The sequence below is a fragment of the Hypanus sabinus genome, chromosome 4, assembly GCF_030144855.1.
Source record: "Hypanus sabinus isolate sHypSab1 chromosome 4, sHypSab1.hap1, whole genome shotgun sequence".
Classification (NCBI taxonomy): domain Eukaryota; kingdom Metazoa; phylum Chordata; class Chondrichthyes; order Myliobatiformes; family Dasyatidae; genus Hypanus; species Hypanus sabinus.
In genome coordinates, this window is record NC_082709.1 from 120,404,629 (window position 1) to 120,425,509 (window position 20,881).

The 20,881-nt window shown below is 38.9% G+C and overlaps 1 protein-coding gene across 2 annotated transcripts in view; it reads left to right on the forward strand.

Annotated features, from left to right (window-relative positions):
- Positions 1 to 4,016: 4,016 nt before the first annotated feature.
- The window catches only part of LOC132393154 (proteolipid protein DM gamma), a 182,934-nt gene continuing 166,069 nt past the window's right edge, over positions 4,017 to 20,881 (forward strand). Inside the window, exons 1-2 of one of the 2 annotated variants that reach the window (XM_059968041.1) lie at positions 4,017 to 4,087; positions 4,159 to 4,342. In XM_059968041.1, coding sequence (XP_059824024.1) covers positions 4,339 to 4,342 — 4 coding nt within the window. In that variant the 5' untranslated portion in view covers positions 4,017 to 4,087; positions 4,159 to 4,338. The remainder of the gene's footprint in view (positions 4,088 to 4,158; positions 4,343 to 20,881) is intronic. The other variant, XM_059968040.1, reaches the window with a different exon arrangement.

Below are 20,881 nucleotides of genomic sequence, written 5' to 3' on the forward strand. Positions count from 1 at the left end.
ACATTTGAAGCATTATTGTGATATTTTCCAAGGCTATGCACAATATTTTCTAATTACTCAAGTCATTTAGAATCAGAATCAGATTTAATATCACCACTACATGTGTGAAATTTGTTGAGTTTGAAGCAGCAGTACAATGCAATACATGATAATAAGGGGAAAATGAATTACAAATAAATATATATATATATATATGTGTGTGTGTGTGTGTGTGTGTGTGTCAAATAGTTAAATAAGTAGTGCAAAAGCAGAAATTTAAAAAAGTAGAGAGGTTGTGGTCATGGTTTCAATGTCCATTCAGAAATTGGATAGCAGAGGGGAAGAAGCTGTTCTTGAGCCGCTGAATGTGCACCTTCAGGCTTCTGTATCTCCTTCCAGAAGGTAACAGTGAGAAGAGAACATATCTTAGGTGGTGGTGGTCCTTAATGATGGATGCCACCTTTTTGAGGCACGGCTTTGTGAAGATGAAGCTGATTAATTTTACCACTCTGCAGCTTACTTTGATCTTGTGCAGTAGCCAACACCACCTTCCCCCCCATACCAGACATTGATGCACCCAGACAGAATGCTCTCCACAGTACATCCATAGAAACTTTTGAGTGTTTTAGGTGACATTCCAAACCTCAAAGTCCTAATGAAATATAGCCACTGCCTTGCCTTCTTTATAGCTGCATTGATATGCTGGGACCAGGTTAGGTCCTGACAGATATTAACACCCAGGAACTTGAAACTGCTCAACCTCTCCACTTCTGCTGCATCTTTAAGGATTAGTGTGTGTTTCCTTGTCTTACCCTTCTGAAGTCCACCTCAGCTCTGTGGTCTTACTGACATTGATTGCTAAGTTGTTGCTGCAACACCACTCAACTAGTTGGTATACCTTGTTCCTGTACACCCTCTCATCACCATATGAGAATCTGCCAACAATCTATAAACAAATTTATAGATGACATCTGAGCTGTGCCTAGCCACACAGTCATGGGTGTAGAGAGACTAGAGCAGTGGGCTGAGCACACATCCCTGAGGTTTGCCAGTCTTGATAGTCAGCGAGAAGTTATTGCCAATCAGCACAGATTGTGGTTTTCTGGTTAGAAAGCTGAGGATCCAGTTGCAGAGGGCGGTACAAAGGCCCAAGTTCTGTAGCTTTTTTGATTAGGACTGCATATCATGAACTAAACTTCAGTGGGTTTAATCTTAAGAATGAGAAGGGGGTGATTATCTTTTGGTTTTTGAATTGTCTTCTCCAGAATACTGAGGATGCTGAATATTAAATATATTACGGGCAGGGATGAAAGTTTGGACTGCACACATATAAATCTGCAGCTGAGGCCAACAAGTAGATCTACTAAGTTCTTATGGAATGACAAAACAGACTCATGGGGTTTTTTGGAATATTTCAAATTGTATATACTTAATAATATAAAAAAACAAGAAAAAGTTATACAAGCAGAAGGCCCATTCAGCCTATCATATTTGCACTGGCTCCTTGGCATAATTCTCCCTTCCAACACCAGTTCCATAGCTCTGCGGGTCAGGACCTTTCAAAGGAACATCCAAGTATTTGTTTAGGGTTTCTGTCTTTTCCATCCTTTCAGGAAATGAATTCCAGAGCATTTTCACAAGGATAAAATGTTTCTCTTCATCTGATTTTTAGTCTTTCTCCCTACTTTTTCATCTGCTTAGTCAGATTCTCAATTTTATTTGCTCTGTGCAGGCCTCTCATGATGTTATACACATCATTTAAATCTCCTCTAATACCCCTCTGTTGCAACTAAAATAACCATATTTATTTCAACCTTTCCTCATAGCTAATCAGTTTCCAGTCTTTTCCATGTCCTTATAAATCTCCTCTTTGGTTATCATATCTTTCTGGTAGTGTGACAATAACATTATGAAGATTATTGTTAAACATGTAATTTCCCTAATGCCCAAGATAACAGAACAAAATCGCTTCTCCCATGGAGCATGATAACCAGCCTTAATTTCCAAGTCAATTTTAAATTAGGGTATCAGTATGAGAGAGGATATGCTAATTGTTGGGTCTCACATTCCAACTCAATTGTTGTATAGGGAATAAAGGGCCAGCATTCTTGTATGCATTTTAAAATATCCTTCAGAGCATAGTGAAATGCTGGCCTATATTTTTGCCAGTGGTAGGTTTCCAAGGACAGATCTAGCAGTGGAGAAGCGAAGAAACATCTGGGTGAGATATTCCCATTTCAGGATAGTTAACATTAGTGAAGGACTTTGTCATACCATCTATCTTGCTTTTTGGCCACATAATGATGCATGGACAAGGAAAAACTTACTGGTGAAAGGGAAAAACAATATCATAAAATAGAGACAAGACAACACTAGAAAAGTTACAAATAAGGGATGCCAATTGGCACATTTGCAACTGACTTAGCAGAAAGGTGAGGAAAACCTTAAATGGTTACCAATCTGGTGCAAGATTGGATGAAAATGCAACTGAATGTCCATGTATGAAGCAATATATTCTGGGAGTAAAACACATTGAGAGTATGAACTTAATGGAAAAATAAATAATCTGTATCTCTGGAATATTATCTAAAAACGTCAGTGCAGGTAGATGAATCTATTTAGAGAATGTGCCAGTAGAATCCTGTGTTTTGAAGAAGTAACAATAAATTTGTGCAAGACATAAGTTAAGCATAAGAGCATGAAAAATAGGATCAGGTTTTGGCTATTGGCCCCTCAAGCTTGCTCCATCTTTCAGCATGATCTACCCCAGACCTCATCTCCTCTTCTGTGCAGTTCTCAGAGCACCAAGGCATATTTAAAGTAACTGTCTCTTTGGCCAAGCTTATGATCACTTCATCAGATGCCCCTTTTGCAACTTACTGTAAGTTTTTGACTAATGTACACTCCAGGGAGATGACCTGTGATAGCAGTAGGTGGGGAGACCGGAGTAAAGATTGGAGGTAAAGCCCAAACACCCTCCCCCCACTCCCTGCTGCCCACAAACTCACAATATTCCACAGAATAGTGCAGGGTTTTTGCCTTTGAAAGGTCTCAGATTTAGACTCTTCCAGACCCCCCTACATATGAATTTTTATGATGTCATAGTCACTCTCTATAAATATGAACTTTTGTTTTTGTAATTGATTCACAAGATTGATATCAATTATAGAAAATTAGCTTTGATTAAAGATTAAATATGTGATGTAATTACACTGGATGAGTGAAAGCCACATGATGGAACTCTGTTTATTTTTTTAAATAATGAAGGGTTTTGGTCAAGTGAAGAAGAATGTGATTTTTTGTGAATAGAGCATTAAAATTACCACCAAGAGATCAAAGTGAGGGGTTAACTGAAATATATCTTGGAAAGTATTGGACCAAAATAATTCCATGGGGAAAATAATCTACATAAGACAATTAGATGTATGTTTGAAAGAAATAAACTTAAGTTTGTGGGATAAAGTGCATATGGGATGTGGAAATAACGTAAGATTCCTCTAGCAAAATACCTATAATGATGTAATGTACCAAATTAATTTTCTTTTGTTTTGGAAGCATATACAGTTTGGTGATTAGCCTTGAACAACACACATTGGAAGAGCTGGAGGAGCTCAGCTGGCCAGGCAGCACCTATAGAGGGAAATGAACCATCAATGTTGCTTCATCAGGACTGGAGTCACCAGTCTCTGGTCCTGATAAAGTACAGTTTTGCACAAATATCAGATCTTAAATATATTACGGACAATCATAGAAAACATACATACTTTATGATTTTATTGCCAGAAGAATTACATTCAATTTTGCTGATGTCTTAGTAAAGTATGACTAGCTGAAGTGGAGGTTGGGGAATCTTTTCAATCTCAGAGGCAAGATTGGTGTTCACCATAATTGCTACTTTAAATATCTAAAATTGGCCTTAGATTGATCCAGTAACAGTAAATTTATTGTTCGGCATTCCAAAATACGCTTTTAATCTGTTTTTATCACTGTTTGTGTTGAGCTCAACGCTTTGACTAGCACCATCATTTGGTAGCAACCAGTGCCCGTTGTGCTGCTGAGCACTTTGGCTGTCACTTATACTTGTTGGAAAAGTTTTGTAGTCACCCAGGTAATATTCCCCACTCTCTTCAATGTTTAGCTAGGCTCTTGCTGACTTTATTTAATCCTTCTTCTCTTCAGCAGGGCGCCTGACGTCAGCCGGACTTTCTTTCTCTGCTGTGAGCGCTGAGCTCTGGCACAGGCACATCGACCCGGCAGAGAGAGGCAGAGCGGAGCTCAGCACCAGCAAGAAAGCAAGCAGGCTGCTGCAAAAGAAACGGAACACTATTGTCCACCAGCTTCGCCTTTCTAAGTTCAAACATGGGTAAGTGCACGAACACAGACGTGGGGCACGAACACAGACGTGGGGCACTAACACAGTTCTCTATCCCTTCCCCCAAAATCACTCGTTTAACAGGGAACGCGCGGACAAAAGTCAGGAAAATTCCTCTCCACACTGAACTGTCAAAATCTGAGCTGGGAATGTGAAACTACCCTTTGTTTCAAAATGATGAATAAACGTTACTTGGGATTTTTGCCTTAAATGATACATAAATATCAATGTGATTGCAACGTAGCTTTCTGCTGCTGTCTCCGCCGGAGCTGCTCTCTCTTCTTTGTTCAGCCGAGCTTTTAATTTGCAATTTGTCCATTTGAAAAGTTTTGCTTTTTTTTCTCTCTGATGCCGGTACAGTGTGCGAAGCGGTATTTGGGAGCTTGGAATATACTTGAAAGGAAAGGACACTCTGGGGCTTGTTATATAGTTTTTTAATGATATCCTGACTAGCTCACTTGCAAGAGATGAAAGTGCTTGTAGCTGACTCCAGGATACATGAATCAAGCGGACTGGAATAATTGTGTTGTCGGATCTGCAAATCTCAAGGAATTCTTTTAACTTAAAGGATTTTTTAAAATATATATATATCAAATCTCGCTTTACTTCACAGGACGTTCTCCAGATCGCGGAGTTAACAGTAAAAAAAAAGGCTTTCAGAGAGCTAAAAGCACACGTAATAAAAAAAAAGTTATGTTTTTAATCATCATGTGAACTCGAGTGCTGATTTATAGCAGCTGTTTTAAAGCAGGATATGGTGAAAGTTTGTGCCTGCCTGGCAAGATTATCAGGAATTTTATATTGTGGGAATGCTGATTTTTCCCCCTCTCTCTGCTAAGTATTGCATTGGCAACAACGGAGATGGCACAACTAATGCTTGGACATCTTTGCAGACTGCCTCGCTGTGTATATTTTTTTTTAAAATTGATTCACTAACGAATTTACCATTTATATGTGAGAAAGTGCCTGATTCTCTTGCAATCTGTTCCATGTTGAGCTTTTTCCACTGAAGATGAAAATATTTAAGGGGCCTCTCAGTAGTTACAGTCTCCATAGATTGCCCCATTGCTGCAACCAAACAGTGCCAATGCGGTGCATTTAATGTTGGGTTATTGACTGACGCTGCTTGGCTGATAATTAATATAGTACTAAGACGCAATAATTCCTGAGAATGTAAGATGAGCTGCTTTTTTGGAAGGTGGGCAAGTAGGAGTGGTAGTTGGCATGAAGTAGATTTCCTGGGTTGTGGGTGATGATTTTTGACACGTGCAAGACATTTTTTTGGTTTATGAACTCAGAGGGTATGTTTCTGAAGTGGGAATTTAAATGGGGGGGAAATGAAGTATAGTGAGATTTTATTTGCAAGGCAAATTGGAATTGATTTTGTGGAATCACGTCATAAAAGGAGTCCTTTTGGCCCTCATGTTCCTGGAAAGAGTTACCCAACTGGTAATCTTTCCTCTCCTCCCTTTGGCCCCTTAATATTTTTCTCTTTGCTGTATATCCAATTCCCTTTTGAAATTTGCAGTCAAACTTGCTTCCAGATCATAAATTGTTGTATTTAAAATCTTTGTTTCTTCTGTCCATTATTTTTAAGCAATTCTCCTGATATCAGAAAAGATTCCTTTTCATTTATTTTCAGGAAGGCCTGTTTTAATTTAATGTTGAGAAATTGATGTAGGATTGGAATTATGTGGTAGATATGAAAAGAGTGAGACTCCATTTTGTTTTGTGCATAATGTCAAATTAAGTGTCCTTTTACTTTGGCATGTATTCTGTTGACTTTTTCCTCTCCCCTTGCAAATAGTGTGGTTAAGAAGTTATCATTAATGGTGGGTCTTACATGGGGAATGATGCAGGATAGTGATTGAGTGTCAGCACAGTTGATCCACCATTCACCCAAAATCCCTTACAATCAAATGTGCTGCCTCCAGTGAGTAAAGCTTTATCCATCTCCTAGGAGAGCTGGATACTTACCCCAAGTCTATTTCTCCTTGGAGTTTACTCAGGAGTATATTATTAATGCCAAAGAAACAAGGGTAGTAATTTGAGAGGTCTTGGATCATATGCTTTATTATGAGTAAGGAGGTATTTGTAGTCTGCCAGCACATTAGAGTGGAAAAATTCTGCAGAAACTGATGAAGTTCACCTAAGGACCTTATGGAAGGCCATTGGAGGGATATTTGCTTCACTGTTAGCAACTGGCAAAGTTTCTGACTGAGGCAGGTTAATAGTTTCTGTAACTGGTCCAAAAGTATGTAGGGAATAGTGGATGAAGGAGGTGGGGTGAAACTGGTGGGCACATGGGAGAGAATAATTGCAGGGGGATAAATGATAGAATGGGACTGATGGGAACCATCTCGAAACCAGCATATACCTAATGGGCCATTTGGCTTCCATCAATGTTGGCATTGGGAAGTGTTAATGATTGACTCTTTAATTTTAAACTTTTATCAAATGATCTGATAGACTTTGGAGACGTATGTAGGGAAAGTCAATTTCCATTGTTTGTTATGTCAGTGAAAGAATGAGGGTACCAATTCAGGATCAGCACCAAGACAGTAGACCATACAACACTTTTTGGTTTGTTCACTGCTTGTGGAAAGCGCATGTTTCAATCAAGATGTTGAACAGCAGTTTTACATTGTATTATCAATGGAAAAATGTTTTACTTTAGATGGACATATGAAGAAGATTAGACAGTCATGAGTTTATAGTGAGGTAGCTCTTTCAGTGTACCATAGGCATATTTCAACCAATTGAGGCATCATACCTGGGCTGAATCCTTCCTACCCCAGTGGTCCAAATATACATTTCCAGATTAGGTTGTACGATAGAGATTGTTGGAACATGGAACTGAATCGTTACCCCAAAGCCAAGTAGATTAAGGCTAGTTGTGGGTCTGCTTTTGATTCAACAGTCACAGAAGGTATATTCCAGGTTTGCTTTGCTCAGCCACATATTGGATAAGCCTCCTGTGCCAACTGTCAGAGAGACTATAAATTGGTTACCAATGCTGAGCATCAGGAGTTTCAGAGATCAGATATTCTGTCTATTGAGGTAGTAATGAGGAGAAGCCAATGAACTAATAAAGAATTTATTAATATGCTCTCAGTTGCCTGGGGGAAAATTCTTATTTGTGTTTTTTGAAAACAGCTACTGGAAGGCCAGTTGTTCCACCTCTGCAGAGAAACTCTTTTCCCTGAAGAGGCCAGGCAGGATCAAGAACTCAAGATGTGGGAAATGGGGAGGGATAAACACAGCAATTCCCTCTTTGAGCTGTGGCACCTCAATGTACTCGACCGCTATAATGTCAGTCTGTTTTTTCCATTGTATTGATCTAAAGCAAATTGGGTCATCCTTGAGCCTGAGGGGCAGTCAATACCAGATATTTGTGGCTCACTGAACAGCTGGGATCATTAGATGAGAGTAAGTTTACATATAGCAAAAATCATGATAAATAGGAGATGTATATTGAGGCTATAGGATACATTATAGTGATTAATCTGGTTATTTACTGACAGCCTAATTAATGAGTAGTTGTACCTGAACATACCTCTCATGCGTGTTTATTTTGTACTGTTTTAGATAATTAGCTGAGTATGCATCCATCCTGTAAATGCACAACAAACTAGAAATGTGCAGCAGGATCCTCCAAAGGAAGTTCTTGTGGCTTTGCTTCAGGAACTGACTTAGTTAGTTTTTGTTATCTTGAAATTTCTGCTAACCCAGAAATGTGAACACTCAAAAAGTGTTGTAAGCTTTAGAGGGTTTCTAGCTGCTTTGTAAAAAGTGCTCAAGATCATGAAGGGTCCAGAATAAAAACTCCTGTACTGAAATTGCATCCTTTGTTAAATTGCCCAAGACCTGTTGAGCATAGACTTAAAGTGGGTGGGAAAAGAGCCAAAAGTAGCGTGAGCAAGAACTTTGTCACCAAGCAAGTGGTCATGACAAGGAATTCCCTGTCTAAAAGGATAGTGGATGTCGGGGCAATTGTGACTTTCACTAAGTGACTGGATAAGTACTTGGAAGGGGAATGTTTCAGGTTATGATTAACATGTCGGGAAGTAACTGAACTGATCTTGCTAAAGTCATGTCATGCTTAACAATCAGCACTGTTTCTCTGTTTTGAAATATACCTTAATATATTAAGTGAGACATAATTTGTATGCAAATTGTAGACAGGTCACCATTGAACATTTTGTTTCCTCCTCTGACCTAAGTTATGATGTTATTAATGTGAGGTATCAGAGCAATTACATTATTATTTATGTTGTGAATGCAACTGTCAATTTGAGTGTGAAACTTTATCTTTTGCTGTAGCCCATCACAGGTGTGTGTGTGTGTGGGTGTCTGGCTGTCTAGACAGTACTGCCTTGCTGGAGCTGACAGTCAAAATCTGTGGTTTGATCATAAACTGCCTTCACAATAGGGATTGCATCCACTTTCCATGTCCTGCTATCGTACTTGATTCTTACACATTGTTGGGCAGCAGCCTGTAGGATTGCATTTGAACCATTTTGCATTATCCAAGTTTTCTAGGAAGATTTCAAAAATTTTCTACTTGAAAAATAATTCCTTGCATTGAAATTTAGACAAATGCTTGCAAACTGATTATTCTTCCCAAGTCTGAACAAGATCACATTTTATATAGTTGTGGGTTGGAAGGCTAATTTGTGAAATCAGATTTAACAGACCACATCTATGGCATTAAAACTAAAATATTAGCTGTCTTATGCAAGTTTATACAGTGATGAACTTGCTTATCATAACCTAGCCTAATTGCTGTTTAGCCAATTCAAATTTAATGAAGTTCTTGCAGAAACTACAATAGAAACTTTATTTAAAGCCAAAGAACTGTCATCAAATCACTGGGTTGAGAGTCTGTAGTGGTTTGCTGTTATTCAGATCATAACATCAACATTATTCTGCCTTTTCATTTATTCCTTCCAAGAACTGCATGGACATTGTTTATTTGCAGTTTGACACTCTTTTTTTGTTGAATTATTTTTTTTAACACTTTTGGTAACTAATCCTCTTGCTTGCTGCTGAGCCTAAGCCGAAGCAAAATGCCTTTAAAAATGTTTTACTCGTCTGAAACTCAGTGCAACAATGAAGGACAGGGTCAAATGCTGAGGCCATAGTTTGTGACCAGATGAACAAAGAACAATGCCAAGTTTGCAACTTCAACCAGAAAAATATGTGGCAGCTCAAGGACTGAAGTAACATTTCACACCATCAGAATGAAATTAGTTCTGGCTTTATGTTAGTTAATTGAACTTGTACTTCAGTAGAAGAAACGTTAAGTAGCCTTTGTCAGGCTCTTGGTTGCATTATATTAACATATTAAGCAGATAGGTAAACTACTAGATTTAGACAAAATTGCCTTTGTTGCTCTAGCATATGACATGCCAATTTATTACAACCCTAATATAATCCTGTAAAGCTACGTGTGAACATATTGAGCTGTAGACAGAATGTGCAACTAATCTTTAAAGAAATTTGTTTTAGATGTGACTATTTTCAATAGCTGGTGCCACTTCTATTTTTTCTGGCATGTTTTCTGAATTTCTTGCTCGATAGAATTTCATGCAGCAAGATTGCATCTCCTGTAGGCAATTCTGTAGTTTATTGAAACTGAGGAATGAAACACTGGTTTCTCCAAGAGATGGCAGAAATAGATTATGCCTATGCAAATGTTTCATATTGCTTTACTAGTCTTGCTTCTGTGTTTTGGAGGTTAAAGCTAGTTCTTTTGATAAATCTTAAGGTGGCAATTCCTTCTGTTGACCTGCTTAATGAGTAATATTTATTTCTTGATTAGTTTTGCTCCATTTACTACAGCTTCTTTCTAACTCTGTTAATTGTTATAAGTGTGGAAAGTAGTTGTCACAGGTACAGATAAAATATGGATAGAAATATTTGTAAGACTTGTTTAATGTTGAATTTCTGAGGAATCAGGGAATTACTTCAGGGAATCAATGTGAATATGAGAGGTAATCCTAAGTAATTACATAGGCACATCAACCTAGATTCTACAGTTGGCAGTGGAACAAACTAACTCATCTCAAAGACCCAGTAATCCCTGAGGAGTGAGCATCCTTTCCTCAATGTCTGTCTCTGTGGCATCCAACATTAGTTAAGTCATCAAGCAAGCCAGTCAAATTGGAGAATTCTTGCAGACAACAAATCAGGAAGTACAAATCACTTATTAAAATTTTTGAAACATTTTACAGGATTAAATAAAAATTGGATATATGCACGCAATTGAGGAAGAATCTGGATTGTTTTACTATTTTGTATTTTAAATAAATGTGTGATTTTTGGGGTGATCATTTGAGCGGATAACAAGAGACTTTCAGACTAGAGTGGACAACTATGTGCTAGTGTGCCATTAAATGGTCTCACACTTGCAACAAATTGTAAATTTTTCATTGTTATTTGTGGCAAAAATAGATGGTAAATGCTCAAAATCCTTATCTGGTTGCTGATCTTGGGAAAATTTACACAGGGCAAGACTGAAATTTAGCATTCTTTATGATTTCTGAATTAATTTCACACCCTCTCCCTAGGAACAATCTGCTAGAGGAATGAGGTAGCATCTTGGGGGGGGGGGGGGGGCGGAACTGTTGACGTTCCAGTTTGGAACCCTTTACCAAGTTCTTGGCCAACTTTCCAAAGCAGTAAAGCATGTCATTTGTCATACTTCTGAACTATAATGGCTAGTGACATGTTAGTAGCAATAGTCTTGCATTTAACTAATTCTTAGCTAGATCCAAAAGCTTACTGGTGGTGTAATTAAAGACCTTACCCTTTAATGGCTGAGTAAACTTTTGGGTGGGGATCAGTAAACAAACTATTTTTGATTATTTTCATCATTATCAACATCCGTATTGATCAACTTTTTAATCCCTTATTCCACTTTCTTGATTTCTTGTCTCCCTCTTATATTGTGGTTAGAGTCATAGAATAATACAGCTTAGAAACAAGTCTTTCTGCCCATCTGCTCCATGCTGACCAATTGCCTGTTTCACTCTTAATCCTCCTAGCTCCTTCCCTCCACATACCTATCCAAATGCCTCTCAAATGTTGCAGTTGTACAGAATGACCAAAACTATACTTCATATTGCCAGTGCTGCCAATAATGTCCTTACTCTTAAACTCGATATCATGACTGATGAAGGCCAACATGCTAAACACCTTTATTACCCTATCTGCTTTTGTGGCCACTTTTAGTGGATTGTATATGTGTACTCCTAGTCCCTTCTGTTCCAAAAAAATTGTCAGTGCCCTTCCATTCATTATACAAGTCCTACCCCGGTTTGATTGCCCAAAATTGGTCTCTTCAAACTTATAAAATTTCAAATCCATTTGCCATTCCTCAGCCGACATCCCAAACTGATCAAGATCTCCTTAAAATTTATTGTAACCTGCTTCACAATCAACAAGACCCCCCCCAATTTACTATCATCAGTAAACTTGCTAATCATGCCATGTGCGTTCATATACAAATCAGTAACATCAGTAATGAATAACAGAAGTCCGAACAATGACATCCACGGCACCCTGCTAGTCATAAGCCTGTAGTAAGAGAATGGGTCTACAAACATCACCCTTTGCTTCCCATAATCAAACCAATTTAGAACCCACCTCTCTAGATCCTCCTGGATCTCATGTGACTTAACATTCCAGATCAGCGTGCTAAGTGGGACCTTGTCAAGGGCCTTAGTAAAGTCCGCATAGACAACATCTACTGCCCTTTCTTCATCTATCCTTTTAATTACTTCTTTTATTTCTGATGAAGCCTTGGCTATCTAAGTCATCTTGGATCTTGTCCCTCAATTACCTGCAGTGACTTCCTTACAGATGAAGTCAGCTCACCAGGCTGTAGCTCCCTTGCCTGACCTTGCTACCCATCTTGAACAATGAAACAACATTAACCACTCTTTGCTCTTCTGGACCTTTGCCTGTTGCTAACAATTAAGCCAATATCTCTACAATGGCCTTCCCTTGGCCCTTCTGTAGGTCCTAGATAAACTTGGTCAGGGTCTGTGGAATTTTCCTACCCTAATTCATTTGATGGTTGCAAATACCTCCTTCCTCATAGTAAGAATATGATCCAAGACGTCATGAATTGTTACCCTTGTTTCTTTCGCAGTAATAATATTCTCCTTAGTAAACACCAAGGGGCAATAGACTAGGGGCAAAAGTGTCCTACTCTCCTGGGAGGTGAATGAGCCTACTCCGTGGAGGCTGCACGTTTGATTGTATGGGATTGTGAGTGAATGGAGGATAGATTGCATTGACACTCCATCATTATCCTGCATCATTCCTGACGCAAGACTGCCCCACCATTAATGATGAGATAATTTCTGAAGCACACGACTTTAATTGATCCTTTTTAGTAACATGGTATTAAAAAATACCTACATGAGAGATTGGTACAGTATTGACTAACTTAAGACACAAATGCAGCAAGTGACTCCAGTGGCTTCTAAGAGTCTGTGATCCAGTAGTGGCAGCGTATACATTTTCTCAACAATTATTTAATGAAATGCAGATTGCCACAGGTATATAATAATGCTGTATCATTAATCACTGAATCCCTAATAACAGTGCCCCAGGTATAATGGCAACAGAATAAGGACCTCTGATTTATTCTCTAAAGAGAAAATTTAACTCTCTTCTCTGTGTTCTGTAGACAGCACAAGTTAGGGGCATTAGTTTTTAAAGCCATCACACGTGCTGTGGACTGAAAGGCTTACAACTGTCCTCTAAATTTCAAAAAGTCTTTCTGTGCCTGTTCTCTGCTCTGAAGTTTGAAGCAGATGGGAAAGTTCTTTCCCATTTATGTTGAAATTATGTTCTTTGCACATTCTTGATTAAAATAATAAAGTTTGTGATGCTCAAGCCGCCATTTCTGGCATACTTTTCCCCTGTACATTGAAAGATGAAACAGATGTCTTGGCATCAAGGGAATGTGCAATTGCATAAGTTAAAACTAGTTGTGCTAAATGTCCTTGCACAATATTAACTGAAGGTCAAACTTAACAAACTCTTTTTGTCTACTCGTCCAGCTGTATTTTCCAATATAGCTGAATTTCGTATATCTTAATCCATGGGGATTGAAGCTATTTCCACGATGAGTGTTGTTATGACAAAATACATCGATTCTTCAGCAAATATTTTTGGCATTACTGACTTTTCAACAAAGTTTGTGTAATATATTGCATATTTTACATGCCAATCTTACTAAAGAGGTACAGTTAAACGCTGGCAAGTTTGAGCTGTCTGGACTGGTATTGTGATGAAGGGATCACTTCCCTATTCTGAGTGACTGTAAAAAGCTTTAGTCTTGAAACTGAATTCTTATTTTGGCACCAGTAGGAAGAGGCTGCTGGGATCTTTGGGATAGATGAATTGTGGTTTGGAGAATGGGGAAATTGGGGACTTTGACTGAAGTATGTGTGCTGCCTACCTGGACCTTTCGACACGAGAGAATACAGTAATGGAAAACTGAATCGACACACACACAAAGTGCTAGAGGACCTCAGCAGGTCAGGCAGCATCTATGGAGGGAAATGAACAGTTGACATTTTTGGACTAAGAAAATTCATCAAGGGTTCTGGCTTCTGCCTGCTTCCTTTCCAATCCCGATGAATGAATTCGGCCCAAAATGTCAACTGTTCATTTCCCTCCATTGATGCTGCCTGACCTGCTAAGTTCCTTCAGCAGTTTGTGTGTGTTTTGGCATTTTGACACCTTTCCGCTGTGGACATTTGATCCACTTTATGTGAATGTATTAATTTGTAGTACAGAATGGTAGCTCATTTGGCCTGCTGTAATTCCAATTCAACTAAATAATTGCTTATTGTTAATGAGAAATGAAAAGTAGGAGAATATCAACATATGGCTATGAAAAACACATATAGGCTTTAACTAATCTTGGGTGTCACCCAGTACAGAAAAGTGACTTTAGATACCGTGGCACAGGTAGTAGAGATGTTATCTCATGATCTGAGTTCAATCCTTCGGTACATGTTCTCCCAGTCACTATGTGAATTTCTACTAGGTACTTTGATTTTGTAGAGTAAATACAGATTGGAGGCAGGTCCTTACTAACATTGAGTCCACCTTGACCATGAGTAAGCTGTAAGCTAGCATTCAAAGAACAATCATATGTAAAAGCACCACACAAAATGCTCGGGGAATGCAGCAGGTCAGGCAGTATCTATAGGAAGAAGTACAGTTGACGTTTCAGGCTGAGGCCCTTTGTCAGGACTCTTCGTCTGTACTTCCTTCTGTAGATGCTGCCTGGCCTGGTGTGTTCCACCAGCATTTTGTGTGTAGAAACATAGAAAACCTACAGCACAATACAGGCCCTTCGGCCCACAAAGTCATGCCAAACACGTCCCTACCTTAGAAATTATTAGGCTTATCTATAGCCCTCTATTTTACTAAGCTCCATGTACCTATCTAAAAGTCTCTTAAAAGACCCTCCACCACCGTTCCTGGCAGCCCATTTCACACACTCACCACTCTCTGAGTAAAACTTACCCCTGACATCTCCTCTGTACCTACTCCCCAGCACCTTAAACCTGTGTCCTCTTGTGGCAACCATTTCAGCTCTGGGAAAAAGCCTCTAACTATCCACATGATCAATGCCTCTCATCATCTTGTAATCTTCTATCAGGTCACCTGTCATCCTCCTTCGCTTCAAGGAGAAAAGGCCGAGTTCACTCAACCTATTCTCTTAAGGCATGCTCCCCAATCCAGGCAACATCTCCTCTGCCCCCTTTCTATGGTTTCCACATCCTTCCTGTAGTGAGGCGACCAGAACTGAGCTCAGTACTCCAAGTGGGGTCTGACCAGAGTCCTATATAGCTGCAACGTTACCTCTAGGCTCCTAAATTCAATTCCACGATTGATGAAGGCCAGTACACCGTACGCCTTCTTAACCACAGAGTCAACCTGTGCAGCAGCTTTGAACATCCTATGGATCCCAAGATCCCTCTGATCCTCCACACCACCAAGAATCTGCCATTAATACTATATTCTGCTTGTGTTGCTTGAATTTCCAGCATCTGCAGATTTCCTCGTGTTTGCAAATTATATGTAAAAGCTCCTTTGGAAATCTTTTTTTTGTTAGGAGTGTGTTTGTATTTTTCTCGATGGTAAAAGTTCTTCAAAGTCAATCTCAGTTGCAAATTTTATTTTTCTTAACACAACTGAAAGTTATTACATGAAAATTTTATTAGATAACTGTAGCACAGCTGTGGCACATTGGAGTTGTAGTTCTGTAATAAATTAACCAAATTTAGACAAATTACCTACAACTGGACTGAACTCTTACTTAGGCCCAGGTGAATATATGAGGACATGTTCAAAATATGCTGACAATTAGTATACATTATACTGGTATTGCACATGATAGGCATTAAACTGTGATTGACACTGCAGACACACGTGGCTGAGAAGGATAAACACTGCTTAAATAGTCTACCTTTTAGCAGTCAACCGTCCTGAATGATCAGCAGATAGGTATGTGATGGAAGGAGGATGGCAAAAGCTTGGAATGAAGAAAGAGAAATGCCAGACTTTCAACCAACAACGTATCGTAAAACATTCTCAACCTCTCTTCTTTGGGATTAAAATAAAATAGTTACAACTCTGTGACCTATATTTTGCTTCAATCTCTTTGATGTGTAGAACAATCACACTTTCGTTTGTCTGATGGATGTTGTTGATTTTTTTTTAAAAAGCATATGAATAGTCATGTTGTTTCATTATTTACAATGCAGGAGCAATTTCTTCCCTGGCACTGGAATCGTGGAACTGGTTTCCTTTATGTAAGAGGTTCTACTTGGGGAATCTTCATGCCAGAAAAGCTTAATTGACCAAATATTTGCATTTAAACAATCAGTCCCTGTGTATAATGCAGGGGATTACTCAGGAGGTTGTCCGTTACTATGCTAATAATATAATCCTGGGAAAATGTTTTTTGAGTTAAAGTTTAAAGCAAATTTAGTATCAAAATGCATATGTGTCACCATATCTCAACCCTGACGCTCATTTTCTTGTGGGCTTACTCAATAAATCCAGTAATCATAATAGAATCGATGAAGGGCTGCTCCAAAATGCCAGACAGCCGGTGTGCAAAAGACAACAAACTGTAAAAAAAAAGAGAAAGAAAATTAAGGAATGATAAGGTAAGGATATAAAAGGATGATAGATCATAGATTTTGTAATTCTGGTGGAAAAGCAGAAATCTTTCACATAGTTATATTGACTATCAAAAAGCATTTGATAGTCATGGTTAATAGAAATTCTTAATATACATAAACTACGCCCAGTACTTGTGAAATTCCTACATCATCTGATGAAGTATTGGTGAACTATAAACATCCCATCTATTAATAACTAAAAAACAGCAACCACCATTATCAAAATAAACAGGCATTTCCAGGGCAATGCTGTAAGCCCACTATGGTTTTGTCTAGCTTGCAATAGGCTCTCTAATTTACTGAAATGGACAAAAATAGGGTATCAAATTAGACACGACCAAACAAGTTATACCTTGACACACCTTCTATACATGGGCCATTTGAAATTTATACACTTCATCATCAGTAAAGCCAAAGCAATTAATTCAAATAACAGAACTATTTTTGAAAGATATAAACATGAACTTTGGACTGGATATGATAGATAGGCATCCGCTGGTCTCGTGAGACCATGGATTTGCGCCTAAGCAGGGTTGTATGGGAGACCGGCAGTTGCCCAAACTGCAAGCCTTCCCCTGTCCATGCCACCGATGTTGTTCGAAGTGTCTTGCTCAAGGACACAAACACGTTGCCTCAGCTGAGGCTCGAACCAGTGACGTTCAGATCACAAGACTGATGCCTTGTGATCTAGGCCACACGCCGACACAGACTGGATAAGTGCAGAACGTTAAACATAAAGCTGCAATAGAGCTAATAGAATACAAAACAGGCAGCAGGATACAATATAACTGAAGGATGAAGATGAAACATAGAAGGATCTGAAATATCAACAATCAAAATTGATCACAGTGTGATAAAGGAAAAACTTTTGACAGAATTTACTTCAAGGCTTAAGAAAGTATGCCAAACAGAGCTCAACAGTAAAAATAGAACAAAGACAATAAATTCTTCTGGTATCCCATATTGATGTATATAAATAATCAGCAAATCTATAGAACAGTAACTGTAAAATGGATCAATGAACAACAAACTGTGCAAATGCAAATATAAATAAATAGCAATAAATAACGAGAGCATGAAATAACAAGAAAAAGAGTCTGTAAAATGAGACCATCGTTGTGGAAACACCAAAAATAGAATGAGTGTAGTTGTCCACTTTTGTTCAAGAGCCTGATGGTTGAGGGATAGTAACTGTTCTTGAACCTGTTTGTGTGAGTCCTGAGGCTCTTGTACCTTCTACCATTCCAAACACACATAACATACAGAATTCAACAAGTGAAAAATGCCAGAAATAAGCTGAATTTAAAGGTGAAATTGAAAGACTATGAAACAGAAACAGGGTTACATTGTCCCAGTAGCAGTATTATTCTAAAGTCACTGCAAAGTAGCATTAAACAATTAGGCCTACACAGCAATATTTGTTTAAATCTCCAGAAAGCCACAAAACTAACCATCACTAGAATAGTCCGAAAGTTCCTAGCAATTGAATATTGTGTGTGCTTGGCTATGCCTGTCCTCAGGATTTACCAACTTGGGCTAAGAAAGAAACAATAATTTAATAATAATAACAATAACAAATAAATTAGCAATAAATATTGAGAACCTGAGATGAAGACTCCTTCAAAGTGATTCCATAGATTGTGAGAACAGTACAGTGATGGGCATCTGAAGTTGTGAAGTTGTCCCAATGGTTCAGTAGCCTGACAGTTGAGGGGTAATAACTGTTCCTGAACATGGTAGTGTGAGTCCTGAGGCATTTGTATCTTTTTTTCTGATGGCAGCAGCGAGAAGAGAGCATGACCCAGGTGGTGGATGTTGCTTTCCTACGACTGTGCACCATGTAGATGTGCTGATGGACTGGGACTTTTCCACTACTCATTGTCGGAGTTTCCATGCAAGGGATTTGGCATTTCCATACCAGGCCATGATGCAACCAATCAATATACTCTCCACCACGCATCTGTAGAAGTTTGTTAATATTTTTGAATCTTTGTAAACTTCTAAGGAGGTTGAGGAGCTGCCCTGCTTTCTTCATATTTGCTCTGTATTCCCCATATTACACTAAACATCCCTACCAATGTGACAAGTTTCAATTCAGTGTGTACTCCGGTTGTTTATAGAACCATCAATGAAATACTGCCATTTATCTTTGTTTTGTTCGAGTGGAGCGCTTGCAGTCTTCAAAATGTGCTTTTTGTTTGTGACCATAACCTGTCACGTTTGTTGTTCTAACCACTAAGAAGCTCACAAGGTCCAGTTACTATTGATAGCCAAGTAGATTACCTCTCAAATCTGTTGGATGTATGCAGAAGAGGCTTATTATCTGGTAAGTGTTTTGTGAGACAACATTGCATCAAGCTTTCTCTTATTTTGAGATTTTATGCAATAGAAGTTTTACCTGTTATCTTTATTAAATACCAATATTTACAAGTAGCTCCAGTTGTGTGAACATGTGTGTTTCCTGTTGCCAGTTGACATTTTTGATAATGACCATCATGTAATTAGCTTTGTTATTTTCTTCTTCCTAAGAGTGGAATGATTCCTTCACTGGCATATAATCAGAGGTATTAATTAGAAGAAAAAAAGGTCATGAAAATGTGGAACCAGGCTGTTGCACACATTGAAGAGATGCCTAATGATCTGCTGTGTAGTCTCTGGGTTTTATCTTTGACCCTCTAATGTTGATTGGCCATATGTTTTTGATTGAGAGTTTATATAAAGCAGGAGGCTGTGTTTACAAAATGGGTTAAACCTCAGTGTTCTTGTCATTATCAGCTCTGAGAGGATTTGTCTGTTGCTCCAGCGTATTTAGAACAGAATGAAATTGTTCAGTCAAAGTTGTTATGGTTTCAGCATGGGTGTGTAGAAATGTCATACGGCGTCAGTCATATAGCCCAGAAAGGAGCCCTTCAGCCCATCGAGTTCATGCTGAATTATTATCCTGCCTACCAGCATCTGGGCCATATCCCTCCATACCCCGCCCATCCCTCACATATCCAAACTTCTCTTGAATGTTGAAATCGAGCCCACATCTATCACTTCCACTGTCAGCTCTTTTTACACTCTCACCAGCCTCTGAATGAGGAAATTCCCCCTCATGTCCCCTTTAAACATTTCACCTTTCACCCTTCACTCTATTGCTAGCTTACCCAAATGCAGAGGAAAAAGCCTGCTTGTACTTACCCTACCTAAACCCCTCATAACTTTGTATACTTCTCAATTTTGTATACCTCAAAACTCCCCTCATTCTCCTTTGTTCTGGGGAATAAATTCAGAACCTATTCTCAGGTCCCCAACATCCTTGTAAATTTTCTCTGCAGTCTTTCAAATCTTATTGATAGATTTCCTGCAGGTCGATGACTTGAACTGCACATAATACTCCAAGTTAGGCCTCAGCAGCATTTTTGTACATCTTCAACATTACATCCCCACTCGTGTACTCAATAAACACCAGAAAACCTGCAGATGCTGGAAATCCAAAGCAACATACACAAAATACTGGAGGAACTCAGGCCAGGCACCATCTATGGAAAAGAATAAGCAGTTGACGTTTCGGGCCCAGACCCTTCTTCAGGACTGGAAAGGACGGGAAGAAGTGAAAGTAAGAAGGAGTGCTCAGTATTTTGATTTATGACGCCAATGTGTCAAAAGCTTTTCCTGTGATCCAGGCTACCTGTGATGCCACTTTCAAGGAATTATGTATCTATATTCCCAGATCCCTCTCTTCTACTGCACTCCTCAGTGCTCTATCATAGACTGTGTAAGTTCTAAACCAGTTTATCCAACTGAAGTGCTACACCCCACAGCTGTCAGCATTAAATTCCATCTGTCATTTTGCAGCTGGTCCAGATTCCGTGCAAGCTTTGACAGTCATCTTCACTCTCCACTGTACTCCCCAGCTTGGTTTCACCCAGAAACGTGTTGATCCAGTTTACCACATTATCATCCAGAGCACTGATATACACTTAGTGGCTGCTTTAATAGGCACTTCCTGTACCTAATAAAGTGGCCTGGATGTGTGTGTTTAGGTCTCCTGCTGCTGTAGATATGAGAGGGAGGGTAAGTAATGAGGGTGGTACAATAATCATCGAGTAATTAAATCTTCATGTGGGTTGCATAAACCAAATAAGCAGTAATAACATGAGGGAGGGGTGAACTCATGTTGTGTTTAAGATATTTCTTGTCAGGTGAGTATTTATTAGGTTCCTGCTGTATCTAATAAGGTGGCCACTGAGTATGTTTTGCTTCTGTTGCCCATACTCTTTAATGCTTGACATGTTGTGCATTCAGAGATGCTCTTCTGCAT